This window comes from Rhipicephalus sanguineus, chromosome 3 (assembly GCF_013339695.2).
Source record: "Rhipicephalus sanguineus isolate Rsan-2018 chromosome 3, BIME_Rsan_1.4, whole genome shotgun sequence".
NCBI lineage: Eukaryota > Metazoa > Arthropoda > Arachnida > Ixodida > Ixodidae > Rhipicephalus > Rhipicephalus sanguineus.
In genome coordinates, this window is record NC_051178.1 from 10,036,589 (window position 1) to 10,051,402 (window position 14,814).

The 14,814-nt window shown below is 46.1% G+C and overlaps 1 protein-coding gene across 1 annotated transcript in view; it reads left to right on the forward strand.

Moving 5' to 3' along the window:
* Positions 1-14,814, forward strand: part of LOC119384790 (transformation/transcription domain-associated protein-like) — a 946,434-nt gene that overhangs the window by 319,707 nt on the left and 611,913 nt on the right. The window contains 2 exon segments of the mRNA XM_049413130.1: positions 7,674-7,770; positions 8,259-8,353. Coding sequence (XP_049269087.1) covers positions 7,674-7,770; positions 8,259-8,353 — 192 coding nt within the window.

Below are 14,814 nucleotides of genomic sequence, written 5' to 3' on the forward strand. Positions count from 1 at the left end.
TTTGAATACAAAAAAAAGGTGATATCAAATAAATACTAAATAGGAGTAACTACCATGCCCACTCAACTCACCAAACAATCGGAGCACATGGGCCTTGTTGCTCGTCTTGCCATTATTCTTGGTGCCACTTTGTAGAGTCGAAATCGGTCGAAATCGGTCGAAATCCAAGACATTTATGGCTCAGAACGTCTCCATCTGGTGCACGCTGAACACAGTCTTCACGTTATCGTCGCGGAAGCACACTAAAGCAAACATCGTGTAAGCAGGCTTACGTGAAGCATCGAGATCACACAAAGCGCGCGCTAGGGCGACAGACACAACGTTTTGGCTTAGCTTGGCCGCAGGCTGGGCTTGTCTTCGTATCGGCCGAGCGCGGATGGCGCGCCAAACGCGCGGTCGGTCGCGTTTGCAGATCCACAATTCTTTTTCCTGTATCTTTACAGCACTACCCATATAGCTTAGCATAAATAGTTATAAACGTTACATATTATCCAAAGCTTATCTTAAAGCTTAGCACATGGCTTAGCCTGCTTAACCAAGGAACGTGTAAAAAAAAAATGTTCACACATGCAGCGTCGCCACGCCGCGCACCGTCTCACTTTTTTTTTTTTTTGTCACCTGGCTGGTTCTATGCCGGTTGTGATCTCATGGCGGTTTTGTTTATTATTATTCTGTGGTGTCTGTGTTGTCGATTCCTTCGCAAGTTCTTCTTTAGCGTGTTTTACTATAGTGCCCGTTTACCGCACGGCATGTACGGAGACACCGTACCGCCGTGGTCGACACGCAGCCTTTTTATATAACTCTTTTAGTCGCGTGAGTTGTAACTGCACACGGTGTCTCACGGTGTACGATTAAGCTCAATCGGGATCAGACTTATCAAAAGTGAATTGATCCCGTCTGCAGCTTGCGTATAATATAGCCAATCATGATCAAGAAATTTGATCGGGATCGGGTCCGACGCGCTCAATCAGTCATAAGATGTTATAAACAGCTACCAATAGGCGGTAGCTGTTTGAACAATAAAACTCCTGTTGGCCTTATACATCTTCTGTTAGTACATTAAGAAACCAATAGGAGTACTTATTTGACCAATACAACTCCTATTGGCCCAATAAGTCACCGATAGGCAGCACCGATTTGACCAATACAACTCCTATTGGTCCAATAAGACACCAAAAGGCAGCCCCTATTTGACCAATACAACCTCTATTGGTCCAATAAGACACCAATAGGTGGTGGCTATTGGTGTCTATTGGTACCCATAGAAGTCTTATACAACCAATACTGCTCCAATAGATGTCCTATAGACCAATAGCGATTTCCTATTGGACCAATAGGAAATCCTATTGGTATTTTTGCTAGGGTCTCGCATGGAGCGTTTGGAAACGATGACGCAGAAAACAGACTGTGCCGGAAGAGCGGACGACTCGTCCGGCTTTCGCCGATGCGTGTGCGCATGTAAACGAATCGTACACACATCGCCGAATCTCCACCGATACGCAGCATTTGCTGCCGTGTGAAGCCGATCGTTTCTAGTTGTGTGCAGCACATCGACAACTAAGCTGATGCCGTCACTGTACTGTTGCTGTATCGTACGCACGCATTTATCCTGAAAGGGTTCGTAATGCGCACTTTGTTCCTGACCGCACACGGGCGCAGCAATGGCGAGCTGGTTTCGTCCGTGAAGGCAACGCGTTTTTGCGGCGCACTTAGCGGTCTTGCACAAAGAGGCAGCAAGAATGGCGGCGCGGCGCGTTGGGGTTCCAGCCTGCAACTGCGCTTGGCCACATGCACTACCGAGCAGTTAACTGAAGATTCTTATCGTAAGGGTTGTCAGCGATTAAGCCATACTGGTGCGTTTGCCAGCTGCCGCCATCACGCCTCCGCGCATTTCCGCTGCTTATCACATTGCCGCATGGCGCCGTGATAGCGGCCCCTTTGAATTTCTGGTCTGCTTCACCCCATAACGCTTCGGCATTGCGGCAAAGCTGACTTTCGGACTCTGCTACTGTCGCAAACAGATAGACTCGCGAAAGCGCTCGTTCGAACCTACGAGATGATAGACGCGGCAGAGGTGGGGGCTTCAAATAATGCCTTTCGGACCTGCAATTTGGGTAGAAAGTCCGAAAAATCGAACGCGGAAGAGTTTCAGTGTTTGAAATTTCGGACGTTCTAATACATTGACGTCTATTGGGCTGGTGACGGTGCCGCGAAAGCGTCCGAATTTTCGAGCATGTCCGGAAAATCGGGCGTCCGAAAAATCGGCAGTTGACTGTACTGTATGTGGGTTCAATATACAGTGCAGTCCACTTATAACGATATCGAGAAAAACGAAAAATATGATCGTTATAACCGGTGATCGCTATATCTGGACTGCCGTCCAAAAAAAAAAAAAAAAAAACCGCGGGACGTACCTTTGTAGCTCCGATCCCGAATTTACCACTTGCACTAAAGAATAGATGTTCTAGAAAGCAGGATGTCAAAAACAAAGTTTTATTTGAAGCTCCAACGAGAGTGTCAAGCTTTAGGCACACCTAAATAGTCTCAACATGGTCTAAAGAGTCTTGAAGTATCCATGCGCCATTGCATGATGTACGAATGGTGCGTGCCGTTAACCACCACGGCGGCAAGAGCGCACAACATGCAAGCACCACAAAAACTACACACGCCGGCCAAACCTCGGTTCATGTAACGGAACATCACGAAACTTCATATCAAGGCCGGCGACTACGACGGGCTCCTGTACGGCGGCGGCGGAGCACGGCTGACATAACGACCACTCCGATAAGTCTCAAGAGCAAACAATGACCCGCCAACCACAACGGGAGACTTGCAGCTGTCCGCCAATCATAGCGTGCCTGCACGGCCAGCCTGGTGCCTGTGCTCAACACTCGCGTCATGCTACAACGGAACTTTCGAGGAATTCAAAACAAGCATCGCGGCGCGCGCGCGGCCTCCGCGGGCGGCACGGGGCGCACAGCTTTGTCGGCACAGAGGCGGGCCCGGCAGGCTGCCATTGGCTGCTTAACTTTGAACCTTCAGTTACCGCCCCTTTTAAGCGGCCGCTAAACAAATTATTCAAGATGGTGTCGGTGACGTAATCGTGACATAATTCTTTGGGACGCCGGAGCTACCGGAGCGGCGTGCCAACTTGCTTTTCGCCTTTTTTTTCTCTTTTCTTCCTCTCCTTTCGGTGCGATTGTGGGCCATGCGCGAGTGGCGAGGCACAACATGTACTTTAACAACGTGAAGCGGCTAGCGCCATCTTGTGACGCGCTGCGCAAGCTCGCGATGGCACTCGGCGCGTGGGCTGTGCGGGCGGGCGGCGCACACAGCGCGGAAATGGCGGCAGATACGAACTCGCGTAGGTAAACGTTTCGCCCCGTCTCGGTATCGTTCGTTTCAGGGGAACTTGGAAATGCAAATGTAACGATTATTATACACAGAAAATGCCGCCCAGATGGCAAATTTTGATCGTTATGTCCGATATGCGGCCAATAACATATCGTTATATATGGTTTTTTTTCCTCATAGACTTAATGCATAAAATGACACACATAACTCGACCCATTGTTATAACCGATATATTGTTATATGTGGTATCGTTATAAGTGGACTGCACTGTATCCGTGTTCACCTATAATTGACTAAAATGTGAGGCCTGCAAGGTCGCCAGGGCCCCTTGACAGCGGACTTTTCTGCCATGAACATTCCAAATTCAATAACTTCGGACTTCAAACAACGCTTGGCTTACTTTTGGGACGGGAACAGCGCGCCGGATATCGACGTACCAATTTAAGGGGGGACGCGGCTTTCGTATCGCGAAAAACGGCAAAAAAATCGATTTTCTGAAAATCAAATTTTCAGTTTCTGGAACCCTTTTTCTATCTGATTCCAAAATATCTACACCGAAAACCACCCAGAAGTGCTTCGAAAAATTTGTTTTGCCCTTCGAGGTGGCGAAAGTTATTGTGGAAATCGGAAAAAAACTGCGATTTTCAAAAAATTGCAGCTCCGCGATGGCGCGACCGCGAACCAACTTCTTGGGCTTGTCGGAAAGGGCATTTCTCCGTGTTCAAATTCCCCGCTTCAGCGGGCTCCTCCATTCAGAAAGAAGCGCACAAAAAGCAAACACTTGAGAGTCGTTCCGAGGCCTCCGATTGGCCGCGTCCGCCATGTTGCCCCAGCTCGCCTCGCCATTGGTCCGATGCTCGCTTCGGGAGATCGTCTGCCGATTGCGCGTCGCGAGTTCACGGCTGTCGAGAATCGCGCTACTTCGTGACACGTTCGCAATTGTTCTGTGTTCACGGCTCGACGATCACTTAGAATATAATTACGCTTTAGTTTGGAGCTGCAAGAGGAAGTTTGATCTGATTACGATGGTGCGCCGCGCTCCTGGCGAACATCGCAAACGCGCGTCTCAGGCCGACTCTCTAGCGTTGACTTCAGCGTCGGATTCGCGGTTAGATGTTCTGCTTATCAGCACTCCTGACATCGTGACGAAGGCCATCGCGGGACGACTCTTTGTACTCACGACGCTCACGACCACGCATTACGCACTTTGAAGCAACCGGCACCGCGGCCTGCGCATCTACTGCTCGGAGTCGTCACTAGGCCTAACTCTGCTCACGGCGCCGTTTAGCGAGACGAACCTCGAACTTTGCGGGCAACAACAACGCACTAGCGTACCCGCGGCTCTGTGCATCTTCGCAAGCGAAGAAGCACATCGCTCGCCGGCACTTTGGAACCGCGGGTGGGCATTTTACGCATCGGCAGTGAACTCCACAGCCAAGCTCGTCAGACCCCACGGCCACGGACTGCTCGGAGCAGGAGTAGCAATGGGCCTATTCGATTTTTCACTTCTGGCTACATCTGGCTACCCGCGGACTGCCAATTTCGCGCGTCGGCACCCGAAAATGCGAGACCAAGTACACTGCGCACAGATTTTTCGTCATTGTAGCTTCGCATTCGCGCATCGTCACCGAACGCCGCCACCAAGCACATCACGCGCCGGCTCCACGGACCCCGCGGCCGAGCACTTCGCGGTCAGAGTGCTGTCAATAAGCACTAGTGATGTAATTTAGATGTGCTTGGTATCGCTGCAGGCGTTTATGAATGTTCTGAAACAATGAAAGACTCGTAGACTAGCGTTGCCGCGATCGGCCGAACGATAATACGTTTCATACGCGAGGGTGGCAAAAGCGTGTAGGAAGCAGGGGGACAAATTTTTATCTGCCCGACTCGCGTCCATAGAATAAACTGCTCAAAAATCCCTGTGCCACTAATGTCTTGGCCATAACTGCTTGTTATTTGGAACGAAGGCATCGGCTGTCATGGTGTGAGCCATTTTTTGTCACAACAAACCTCTCTCTTTATAAAAATTGTTCTATGATTATTTGTAATCAATAAGCAAGACTTAATTATGCTAATGACAGCATAAATACAAGAAATATGTTTAATTATTTCAGTATGTGGCCTTATTAGATTGCAATATATCTTCTTTTCTGTCGTGTCTATCACACCACTCCTTCATACAGAGAACTTGGTTTGAAATCCATACTGGTTTTTTGTAGATCAAAAAAAGAAGGTTATGAAAAAAAGAACAAAGGCACACTGGAGAAAGGCCACATGTCCAAGAAGTGAAACACCATAAAAAAAAAACCAAAGATCACATTCTTTAGGTGTTTTAGAGAACGCCAAACTTTAAACGCAGTTTTCTCAATACTGTTTTTTTGGCATGTTGCTCAGCTCGTGGAGCAGATATCTTGACAACTACTACACAGATTTTGATTCCGTTTTTTTTATTTTAATCCTTGAAGTCTTGTTGACAGGATGACATTATTCTTTACCTTGCTTATGGCCTAGTTTTTTTTGTATGTGATAATTAGTGCATGAGAAGTTCTGATGCAATACATGAAACTGATGGGGATGTTATTTGTAAAAAAAGTAAAAGGAATAGACAATTTTTAATAATGTCATCCTGTGTAGTGTTCTTTTGACCAAAGATTAAAACCACTTGGACCTTCCTGGCATGTTTTGTTACAATGCTAGGCTTTTCACCAGCAGACTATGTCATCAGATTATGTAACACAGTGTAATTTGAAAACTAGTCGAGATATCGCAATGAAACTTCATATATAGCTATTCGAGACACTATTCAATATGTCTGCCGAATTTCATTACTCTAGGTCAACTAACAAAAAAGTTTTTTTCGATCACCACCTCCCCCCTTAAAAACAAAGGCTACCGGTCTCCGGTCTGTCAGTGATCAGTTGTGGCCTGTCGCGCCGACAAAAATTCGGCGCCCAGCGTGCTTAGTTTTGCGTTATGGGGCGCCGATGCGCAATATAGCTAGCCACTGCTGTCGCTGCTCCGAGTGGTCGCTGCATGGTGAACTTGGCCGGTGGGGGGTAAGCTGCCGTAGCGTAATATGCCGATCTGCGGTTCAGAGGAGCCAGAGGGCGAGGAGATTCGTCGCTTGCAACGGAGCACATTGTGGCACATGTTCCCTAGCACAATGTTCTTGCCTGCAAAATTCAGATTCGTCTCGTACATGGGCGCCGTGAGCGTAGTTAGCCCTAGCCACTACGTTGAGCAAAAGCTCGGTTGCGATGTGCGTGGCCACGGTGTCCGATGTTTGAAAGTGCGTCATGCTCGATCGTGAGTACAAAGAGTTGTCCCCGGATGGTCTTCGTCATGAGGTTCGAAGTGCTGATGAGCAGAACCTCTAACCGCGGGTTCAACAAGTCGGTCCGAGACGTGTGTCTGCGATGTTCGTGACTAGTGCGGCGCGATATCGTAATCTGACGATTGAGCATCCGCTTGAAGCTGCCAAAGTAAAGCGTTATTATATTCTAAATGATCGTCGACCCGGGAACACAGAACGAGTGCGAATGCGTCAGTAAGTCGCGCGATTTTCGACAGCCATGACCTTGCGACGCGCTACTAGACGACGCTCTCTCAAAGCGAGCATCGATACTCGGTATGTGCTGGAGCAACATGACAGAAACAGCTTAGCTGGGAAAAAACGGCGCAATAAAGGACACGGACGCAGGAACACAGTAGACTGGACGAGCGCTGAACTTACAAATGACATTTTCATTGCACCTACCGCTCGTTTTTACAGTGCATCATACGAGCACGTCATTCCAATCAAATCGCCAATCAAAAGCATCAGGTATGCGAACTACATATTTATGAAAGCTAGCACGGGTACATGAATGACACTGTGCGCATGCATCTTCCACACTCATGTAAAATGAACAAAAGTGACAAACCGATAAAACTAGTTCCTAACAAGGATGAACAAGCAACAGAAAAAACCGACAAAAAAAACCAACAAACAATCAACAATCCATTTCCAAGGCGCAGGCTCACCTACTGCGATAACAGTGATTGAGAGTGAGTCGATGGAAAGTTAAGGATGTCGATGGAAAGTTAAGTTGTGTTAATGAGATTATACTGTAGGTGATGACAGCATACAAGGGTCCATTCTGTTGTTTTTCTGTTCTGTTGTTTCTAGATAACCCAGGCATTTCACATGGATGCCTGGGTTATCGAGATTTGAAATTGGCACTGCTGGACTCTCTTAAATCTTCACTGTGCCAGCCACTAGGATCAGTGCTTGTGGAAAATGCGGTGGCATTGGACAGTATGTGTTCTCCTCTGTTCAGATTGTGGCCAACTTCTTCTTGGCGAATCGTGCCACATCTCCCATCTTTGCAACCATCCTGGTGGAGTACCTGCTGGAACGCATGGAGGAGATGGGAGGTGAGTTCTCATGGCTGTTTGTTCTTCCTTGTCTACAGCTTCAACCCAGTTGCACGGCCAGTGTGATTGCATGCTGTTAGGGGTGTGCAAATGTTCTGAATTTTGAATACGAATCAAATTCGAATAAGGCAGAAAAACTGTGTCCAAATGTCAAATCGAATATTACTGGTGTGTGTAGTGTTAAAATGTTGCAAGAACTTGAGGTGGTCAAAATTTTCGGAGCCCTCCACTACGGTGTTCCTCATAATTGTATTGAGGTCTCAGGACGTAAAACCCCAACACTTATTATTATTATTAAACAGTTGCGACACTCTTTTATAAAAATAAAGTTAATGAAACTGCATTTCTTTAGGCTGCAGCACATTGAAGAGACTTCTGGTGATTACCTACAAATTATTATGCTGAAATTATCCTCTGTTGTTTTTTAGTTGTAACACCCTGCATAGGTGGTGTCTTGATAATTGTGCGTTGTCACTCATGCTGCACAGCCAACCCAGACAAGTCAAACCTGTACCTGAAGCTGTTCAAGCTGGTCTTTGGCTCGGTGTCCCTCTTTGCTGCAGAGAATGAGCTCATGCTCAAGGTGGGTGCTCAATCAGGTGATGGTCCTGAGAGGGGTGAGAATGGCTGTTTGTTACGCAGTGCTAGTCAGTTGCTTTCGGAGACCTGTGAGTCTAGTGGTTTTATTTCTGCTTTGCAGTGTCTTCATAATACACAATTTATTTCTGGTAAGGTAGTTAGTTGCCTTTTAAAAAGAACGTACTCCGTCTCACATTTTATTTTTTGTGAGTGTAAAGCCTGAAAAATGGAATCAAGTTCTATGGTACATAGCTGCTTTTTAAAAACCTTTTTTTTTTTTAGATTCTTCATCGACTTTGTTAAAACTTGTTGAGCTTCTGTATTGTTTAAGTGTTGGTTCGAAATAAGCAATTATTTTTCATGTACTACATATAGCTTTTAAAATATCACATTTGATGTGCCCTTTTTGGCCACCATTAATCCTAAATTGTGTGAATTACAATGTAAATCGGTGAAAAAATCTGTAAAATGGGGTGGGTGCTCGAGTGGATGCTTCAACAAGTGGACTTGTCTTCTTCAAGGCTGTAACTGATTTCCTTTGCTATTGTGCGTATATGCTTCGTGCCCTCTCCACCACAAGGGAGAAGGGGAGGGCAACTGCCAGAGTGGGGGTGGGGAGGGGAGGAAGAGGCTGCCGTGACGAACTGGGTGAGTCATAAGGAAGGCGAAAAAAGAAAGAAAGGAAGAAAAGAAGAGGGGAGCGGGGTGTACGTTTCACTGAATGATTGTCAGGGGAAGCACGTGGCATTTTAACAATAGTAGGTTCGAAATTCCTAGAAGAAGGGCTTAACTCTCATTGGTTTTCATTGTGTATGTACCGGTGTACCGTTTTTGACAATATGAACATTCGATGATGTAGTTATTGGCGAAAGGGGACAACCTGTTAACACGAGCATCGGGCTAACGGGGCGAAGAAGTTACCCAAAGCAGTGGCACAGCATTTAATGTAGCAGGTCACAACTTCGATGATCTCAAACTTTACATACTTCAGTCAAACTTCCGGTCCCCAAGAGACAGAAAATATATAGTCATACCTTATTCACAAGTTCAATACACTCCAGCCAGCAGGTATTAATGTTTCTAAGGGGGCTCTTGAATCTATTCGGTATGGTACATATAGAACGAAAACCAATGAGAGTCAAGCCCTTCTTCTAGGAATTTGAAACCTACTATTGTTAAAATGCCACATGCTTCCACTGAAATCATTCAGCGAAACATACACCCCCCCCCCCCCCCCATTTTCTTCTTTTATTCCTTTTATTTCTTTTTTTTTCGCCTTCCTTATGACTCACCCGGTTTGTCAAGGCGGCCTCTTCCCCACCCCTTCCCCATCCCCACTCTGGCAGTTGCCCTCCCCTTCTCCCTTGTAGTGGAGAGGGTACGAAGCATATACGCACGATAGCTAAGGAAATCAGTTCCAGCCTTGAAGAAGACAAGTCCACTCGTCGAAACGTCGGCTCGAGCACCCACCCCCTGTTCACAGATTTTTTTCATCGCAAGCTTCCATGTTCCACTTCCTGCCGTTTGGTTAAATGTAAATCGGTATATCACAATGTTCATTAATGTGAAGCATATGCAGGGAAACCAGAATGGATGTTGTAAACCAGTTTGAAGAAAAAGTTATGCTATGTTGAACATTTGTGACCGGCAGCCTAGCTTGACGTATACAGTAAAACCTCGGTGATACGAATCTCGCGGGGTCACCAAAAGTATTCGTATCATCCGAAATTCGTATCACCAGAAAACATGGAAAATTAAAATGCGACAAAAGGAAGCTTGCATATGTTTTCATTTATTGTTTCTCAGGGACGCAGGAACGTCATGAACAGTTCTGAATGATTGCCAGTAATGTTTTAGATGTCAGCGATCATACTTGTACTCGTAAATATGCGGCGCGTGTGTAATTAATTAACCAGGTGCGTTGTGACCCACGACAGCTAGTAGCCCCTTCCCAAATTTTAGTGTGCTTTTTCGCATGACATCAAAGTGCCGCTGCGGAAATGACTTATGGAGCGCTGTGCACGCCACTGAACGCCAGAAAATTCTAGGACAGCTGTCCTTTGTTGTTATTACTTTGTTATCGCGGCGGTGTTTAGGACAATTTTCAGAAGATTTACGGCCGTGCCGGCCCAGTCGGGAGGTTTGCTCGAAATTCGGGAATCTCCTGTGGAAATCATAGAGTTGGTGTTTGTGTGTCCCCGACAGTCGTGCATGTTGATGTTGCCAGGCCTAGCTAGCTTCGCGAAGACATGGCTTGCGTCTACGTGGCAGGCACGTGTAAACAAAGTACAATGATGCTACCTCGAGCGCAGCAGCACGCGTCGACGCGTTAAAGAGAGAGAGAGTGCATACGTTAGCGTCATCTGTAATCTAAGCGCGAAGGTACATGAATGCACATTGAGGCCTCCAAGATTCGCGCGCAGTCTCGGAGGTTACGACACGCCGCTTGTGGCCTATTCTGACAAACTGGTGGGGCGGCGCGCATGACCGCGCGTGATTGCCTTGTCTTCCGCGATAGCACGGGCAGCACCTATTCGTACCTGCGTGATAGCGTACGTTCGTATCAAACGTCACCGGGTGAAAATCGGTTCGTAACAACTGTACTCCATTACATTGCAGGTTAATGGTCCTTGGCCGGGACCACAGAAATATTCGTATCACCCCGAAATTCGTACGAGCCGTGATCGTATCACCGAGGTTTTACTGTACTTGCTTGTCAACATACCATAACATTTTTTTAAATTGCTTTAGAACTTCCATTACTGTTTTCTTGCATATGGTTCTCATTTTGATGAAGTCGGAAGTCGGACGGAAACCCGTCTGGTCGGGAAAAGACATGAGGACAATTAAAATGGACACCGACCACGAATGTTCACATAAAAGCAAGAAACATATCCGCTCCCGCACGGGAGAAAAGAATTGGACTTCTCGGCTTTATTTTGAATCTCTGACAATTGAGACAACAGTGCACACACGTCATCGGAATGGTGGCAGCTTCTCACATGTGTACGCACTTTGCCTACGTCATATTTTAAAACACACTTGACCGGACTGCTTGCGCATTCATTTTTCATTGTGAACGAGGCTCCCGTGCGAGAACCAAAACGTCTTGATTTTATGTGAACATTCGTGGTCCATTTTAATTGTCCTTATAGTTATCAATCCAGAATATTGTGATATGCTGATTTATGTTGCAATTCTCAGAGTTTAGCAAAAATGTTGGCCGGAAAGGGCACATGAAATGTTTGATGTTCTGAGGCTACATATTGTGCAAGAAAAATAATTGCATATTTGAAATCAACACTCAAATATACATAATCTCAGCAAGTTTCATCAAAATCAATCAAGAAATTTAAAAACCGTAGAAAGCAGCCTCCCCCCTTAAGGATAGATGCTACTCGAAAAACGGAAGTTGTTTAGAAAATTACAAGTTTTTTTTGTTTTTAGTACTTGTTTTGTTGGGTTTCTCTACCTTCACGAAAATAGAAATCAAGGTTGCATTTGGACATGAAATGGGTTTGAACGACTTTTAAAGAATACAAGCTGGCTGTTAAACTAGGAACTAGGCTAGCACAACTCAGCTGTTTGCCATTGCAGTTTCCATGGGGAGTTGACCAAATTCACATTCTCAAAATCATGGTTTCCTAGCATCCATCAAAGAAGTAATAACAAAAAAAAAGCATATACAGTGAACTCCTATTAAGACGAACTCGGTTAAGACGAATTCTCGCTTATGCGTATCAGCACGGGACCGTTTGTTTGGTTTCCCATAGGCTCAATGCAAAAAAAAAATTCGCTTAGGACGAACCGCCCAACTGTACTCTTCTGTTAAAGAGACACTAAAGGCAAATAACAATTTATGTCAGAGTGAAAGCTCAATGTATGACAAGTTCTAAAACGGCAATATTATCAACAGCAGTGCCCTACTTACCGAGAAATTAAGCTAAATGTATCACATGATGAGCGCCAGGAGTGGGACATTTTCGAAGTGATCCCGATGACGTATGAGAGTCGGCCTCAATAAATCACTAGTAATCAAACTAGCAGTCGGAAGTCGGATATCCGACGGGTGATTTGAAGTGCGCTAATGCGATGCGGACCACGAAAACGTGATTTTATTTCAAAATAAGCACTTCCTTGGCATAAAAGTAGCACTACGAGGTTTCTGGACCGCTATTTCAACAATCAACGTCAACTTAATATTTGCCTTTAGTGTCCCTTTAAGATGAACTTTTGCGGTGATCGACAACGCTGGCGATTCTGCGAAACGAACACTACAGTCTTGGTGGTGCATTCAGGCGACTGAGAAAAAGCAAAAAAGAAAAAGAAGCGCTTCCTGGAGCAAAGACGCGAAGAAAAAGGACGGTCAACGGATAAAGCCGGTATTTCCCTCACCCCCAGCCTGTGGGTGGGGGCTGTGCGGGCTTTATCAGCAAAGAAAGCAACAAAAAGTGTTGGGGGATTTACGACTGGAACCCCCAAGCCATTGCGTCCTTTTGTATTCCCCCAGTTCTTCAGTTTCCCAGCTAGGGTACAAAGGAGAGCAGAAGAACTCGAGCTTGGGGCCCCTCTGCCATGGTCAGAGGAGCACAAGCAAGGGGAGTGAAGGAAAAAAAAAGAGAAGGCGACAACAGGAACAAAAATTCTCTGTATTACAATCGAGTACCAAACCGAAACCACGTTGTTCTCTGCCAGAGGGGTCAGGTGCATTCTCATTGCCGTCACGCAATGGCGGCCGAGCACAGTTTGTGGTCAGTTCGCGTTGGTTCGTGCGCGCTTTATGTTCCCAGTGAAGTGTAAATTGTGATGAGCCATTTTGATTACGGAAGTGCACGACAAAAGACAGCTATTTTGCGCACTGAATATAGTTGCGTCGTGTCTTTTTCGTGTGCGCGAGGCTTGTGACTGTGGGTATCTTCAGCTGCACGTCGGTCAGGAATAGTTACTACGGGCCGAAAACGGGAAAAAATCCGGACCTCGAAGAAAACCTTGCAGACTTTCTTAAGCAACTCAGCGTATCATGACTTTGTCAAGGCAACAGCACGCGACCGAGGAGTATCCAGAAGTGATCTTAGAGCCAGCAAAGTAGTCTCACAGAAGAAAAGGAACTGCCAGGACAATAAATTTGCATTTGAAGGAAACTTCTGCTTCTCTCACCCCCCCCCCCCCCCTTTTTGTAATCGTCAACATAGGAGTGTGCTACATTTTTACCATTAAAATGTGGTAGCATTATCTTCATGAAACTTATTTTTGAACCCGCAGAATCTGGTGCTCGTATGATTCGTGTAAATACTCTGCTTGAAGGCATAGTTTTTATCTAGATGAGCCAAATACAGTAGAACCCCGCTGATACGTTTTTGAAGGGACTGTAGGAAATAAACGTAAGAGACGGGAAACGTAAGAGCCAAAAAACAGGAAAAACGGCAAAATATTTAGTGGTACAGAATTTTATTTCAATTCTCACGAGCAGCACGAAAATTGGCGCGCTCAGCCGCGATCTAGTCGATGGATAGAAACGCGGAGCTTAGGACGGCCTCATCCACAGAAATGTAATCAACGTATGTGATTTTTTTAACACCAACAGGTGTAGGCATGAAAGAACTAAGCACACGCAATCAGGACCGGCGCGGCGAGTCCGACCGCGAACCGCACGCACGACCATGCGAGCTCCAACCAGCTCGAACTCCTCCCGTTCTCCAACAAATAACGATGATGATGAGTCTACGCCAACGCGATGGCAGAAGTGAATGCGAATCTCGAAGGCTTTGCTTTCGCAAGCAATTACGTCATGCACGCCATGTTTGTGCAATACAGATCTCAAAGGCTATGCTTTTGTCAATAGTAAATGCCAATCTCGAAGGCCTTGCTTTCGCGAGCAGTTACGTCATAGACGCCATCTTTGCAATTTGAATCTCGAAGGCCATGCTTTTGTTTGCATCAATTGAAAGATTCCGTTGCTTGCGCCTCTCATGCGGCTAATATTACGGTCAAACGAGGCCAAGCTGCGTGAAAATGCACCATGGCCGCTCTCTTTCGTAGTCACTCGGTCGGCTCCGAGCGCACTTCGCGACGTATCATACGGGAACGGTCCGACAGTTACGACGTAACAGCGGGGTTCCCAATACATTGTATTCTATGGGAGCTATGCCGGGACCGGCGGAAAACGACGTAACAGCCGGGAAAACGCAGCAGTGAGGAACGTAACAGCGGGGTTCCACTGTAAATGCTTTTTCTTGTCTTTTTGCACCTATTGTAAGTCTGCCCCATTCAGTGTTTTCAAGTAACATATTTGGATGCACTTTGCATGCTACATACCTGCCAACTCTTCTGAATTTTCCGTAAAATGTATGAGTTTTGGCCTCGCTTATGATTTTACGAATGTTACCTGAAATTTTATGGAAAACATATCATTTCCGATAAAAAAAATCTAAAAATTCATTAAAACAGTGTGGGCTTCGCGATCAG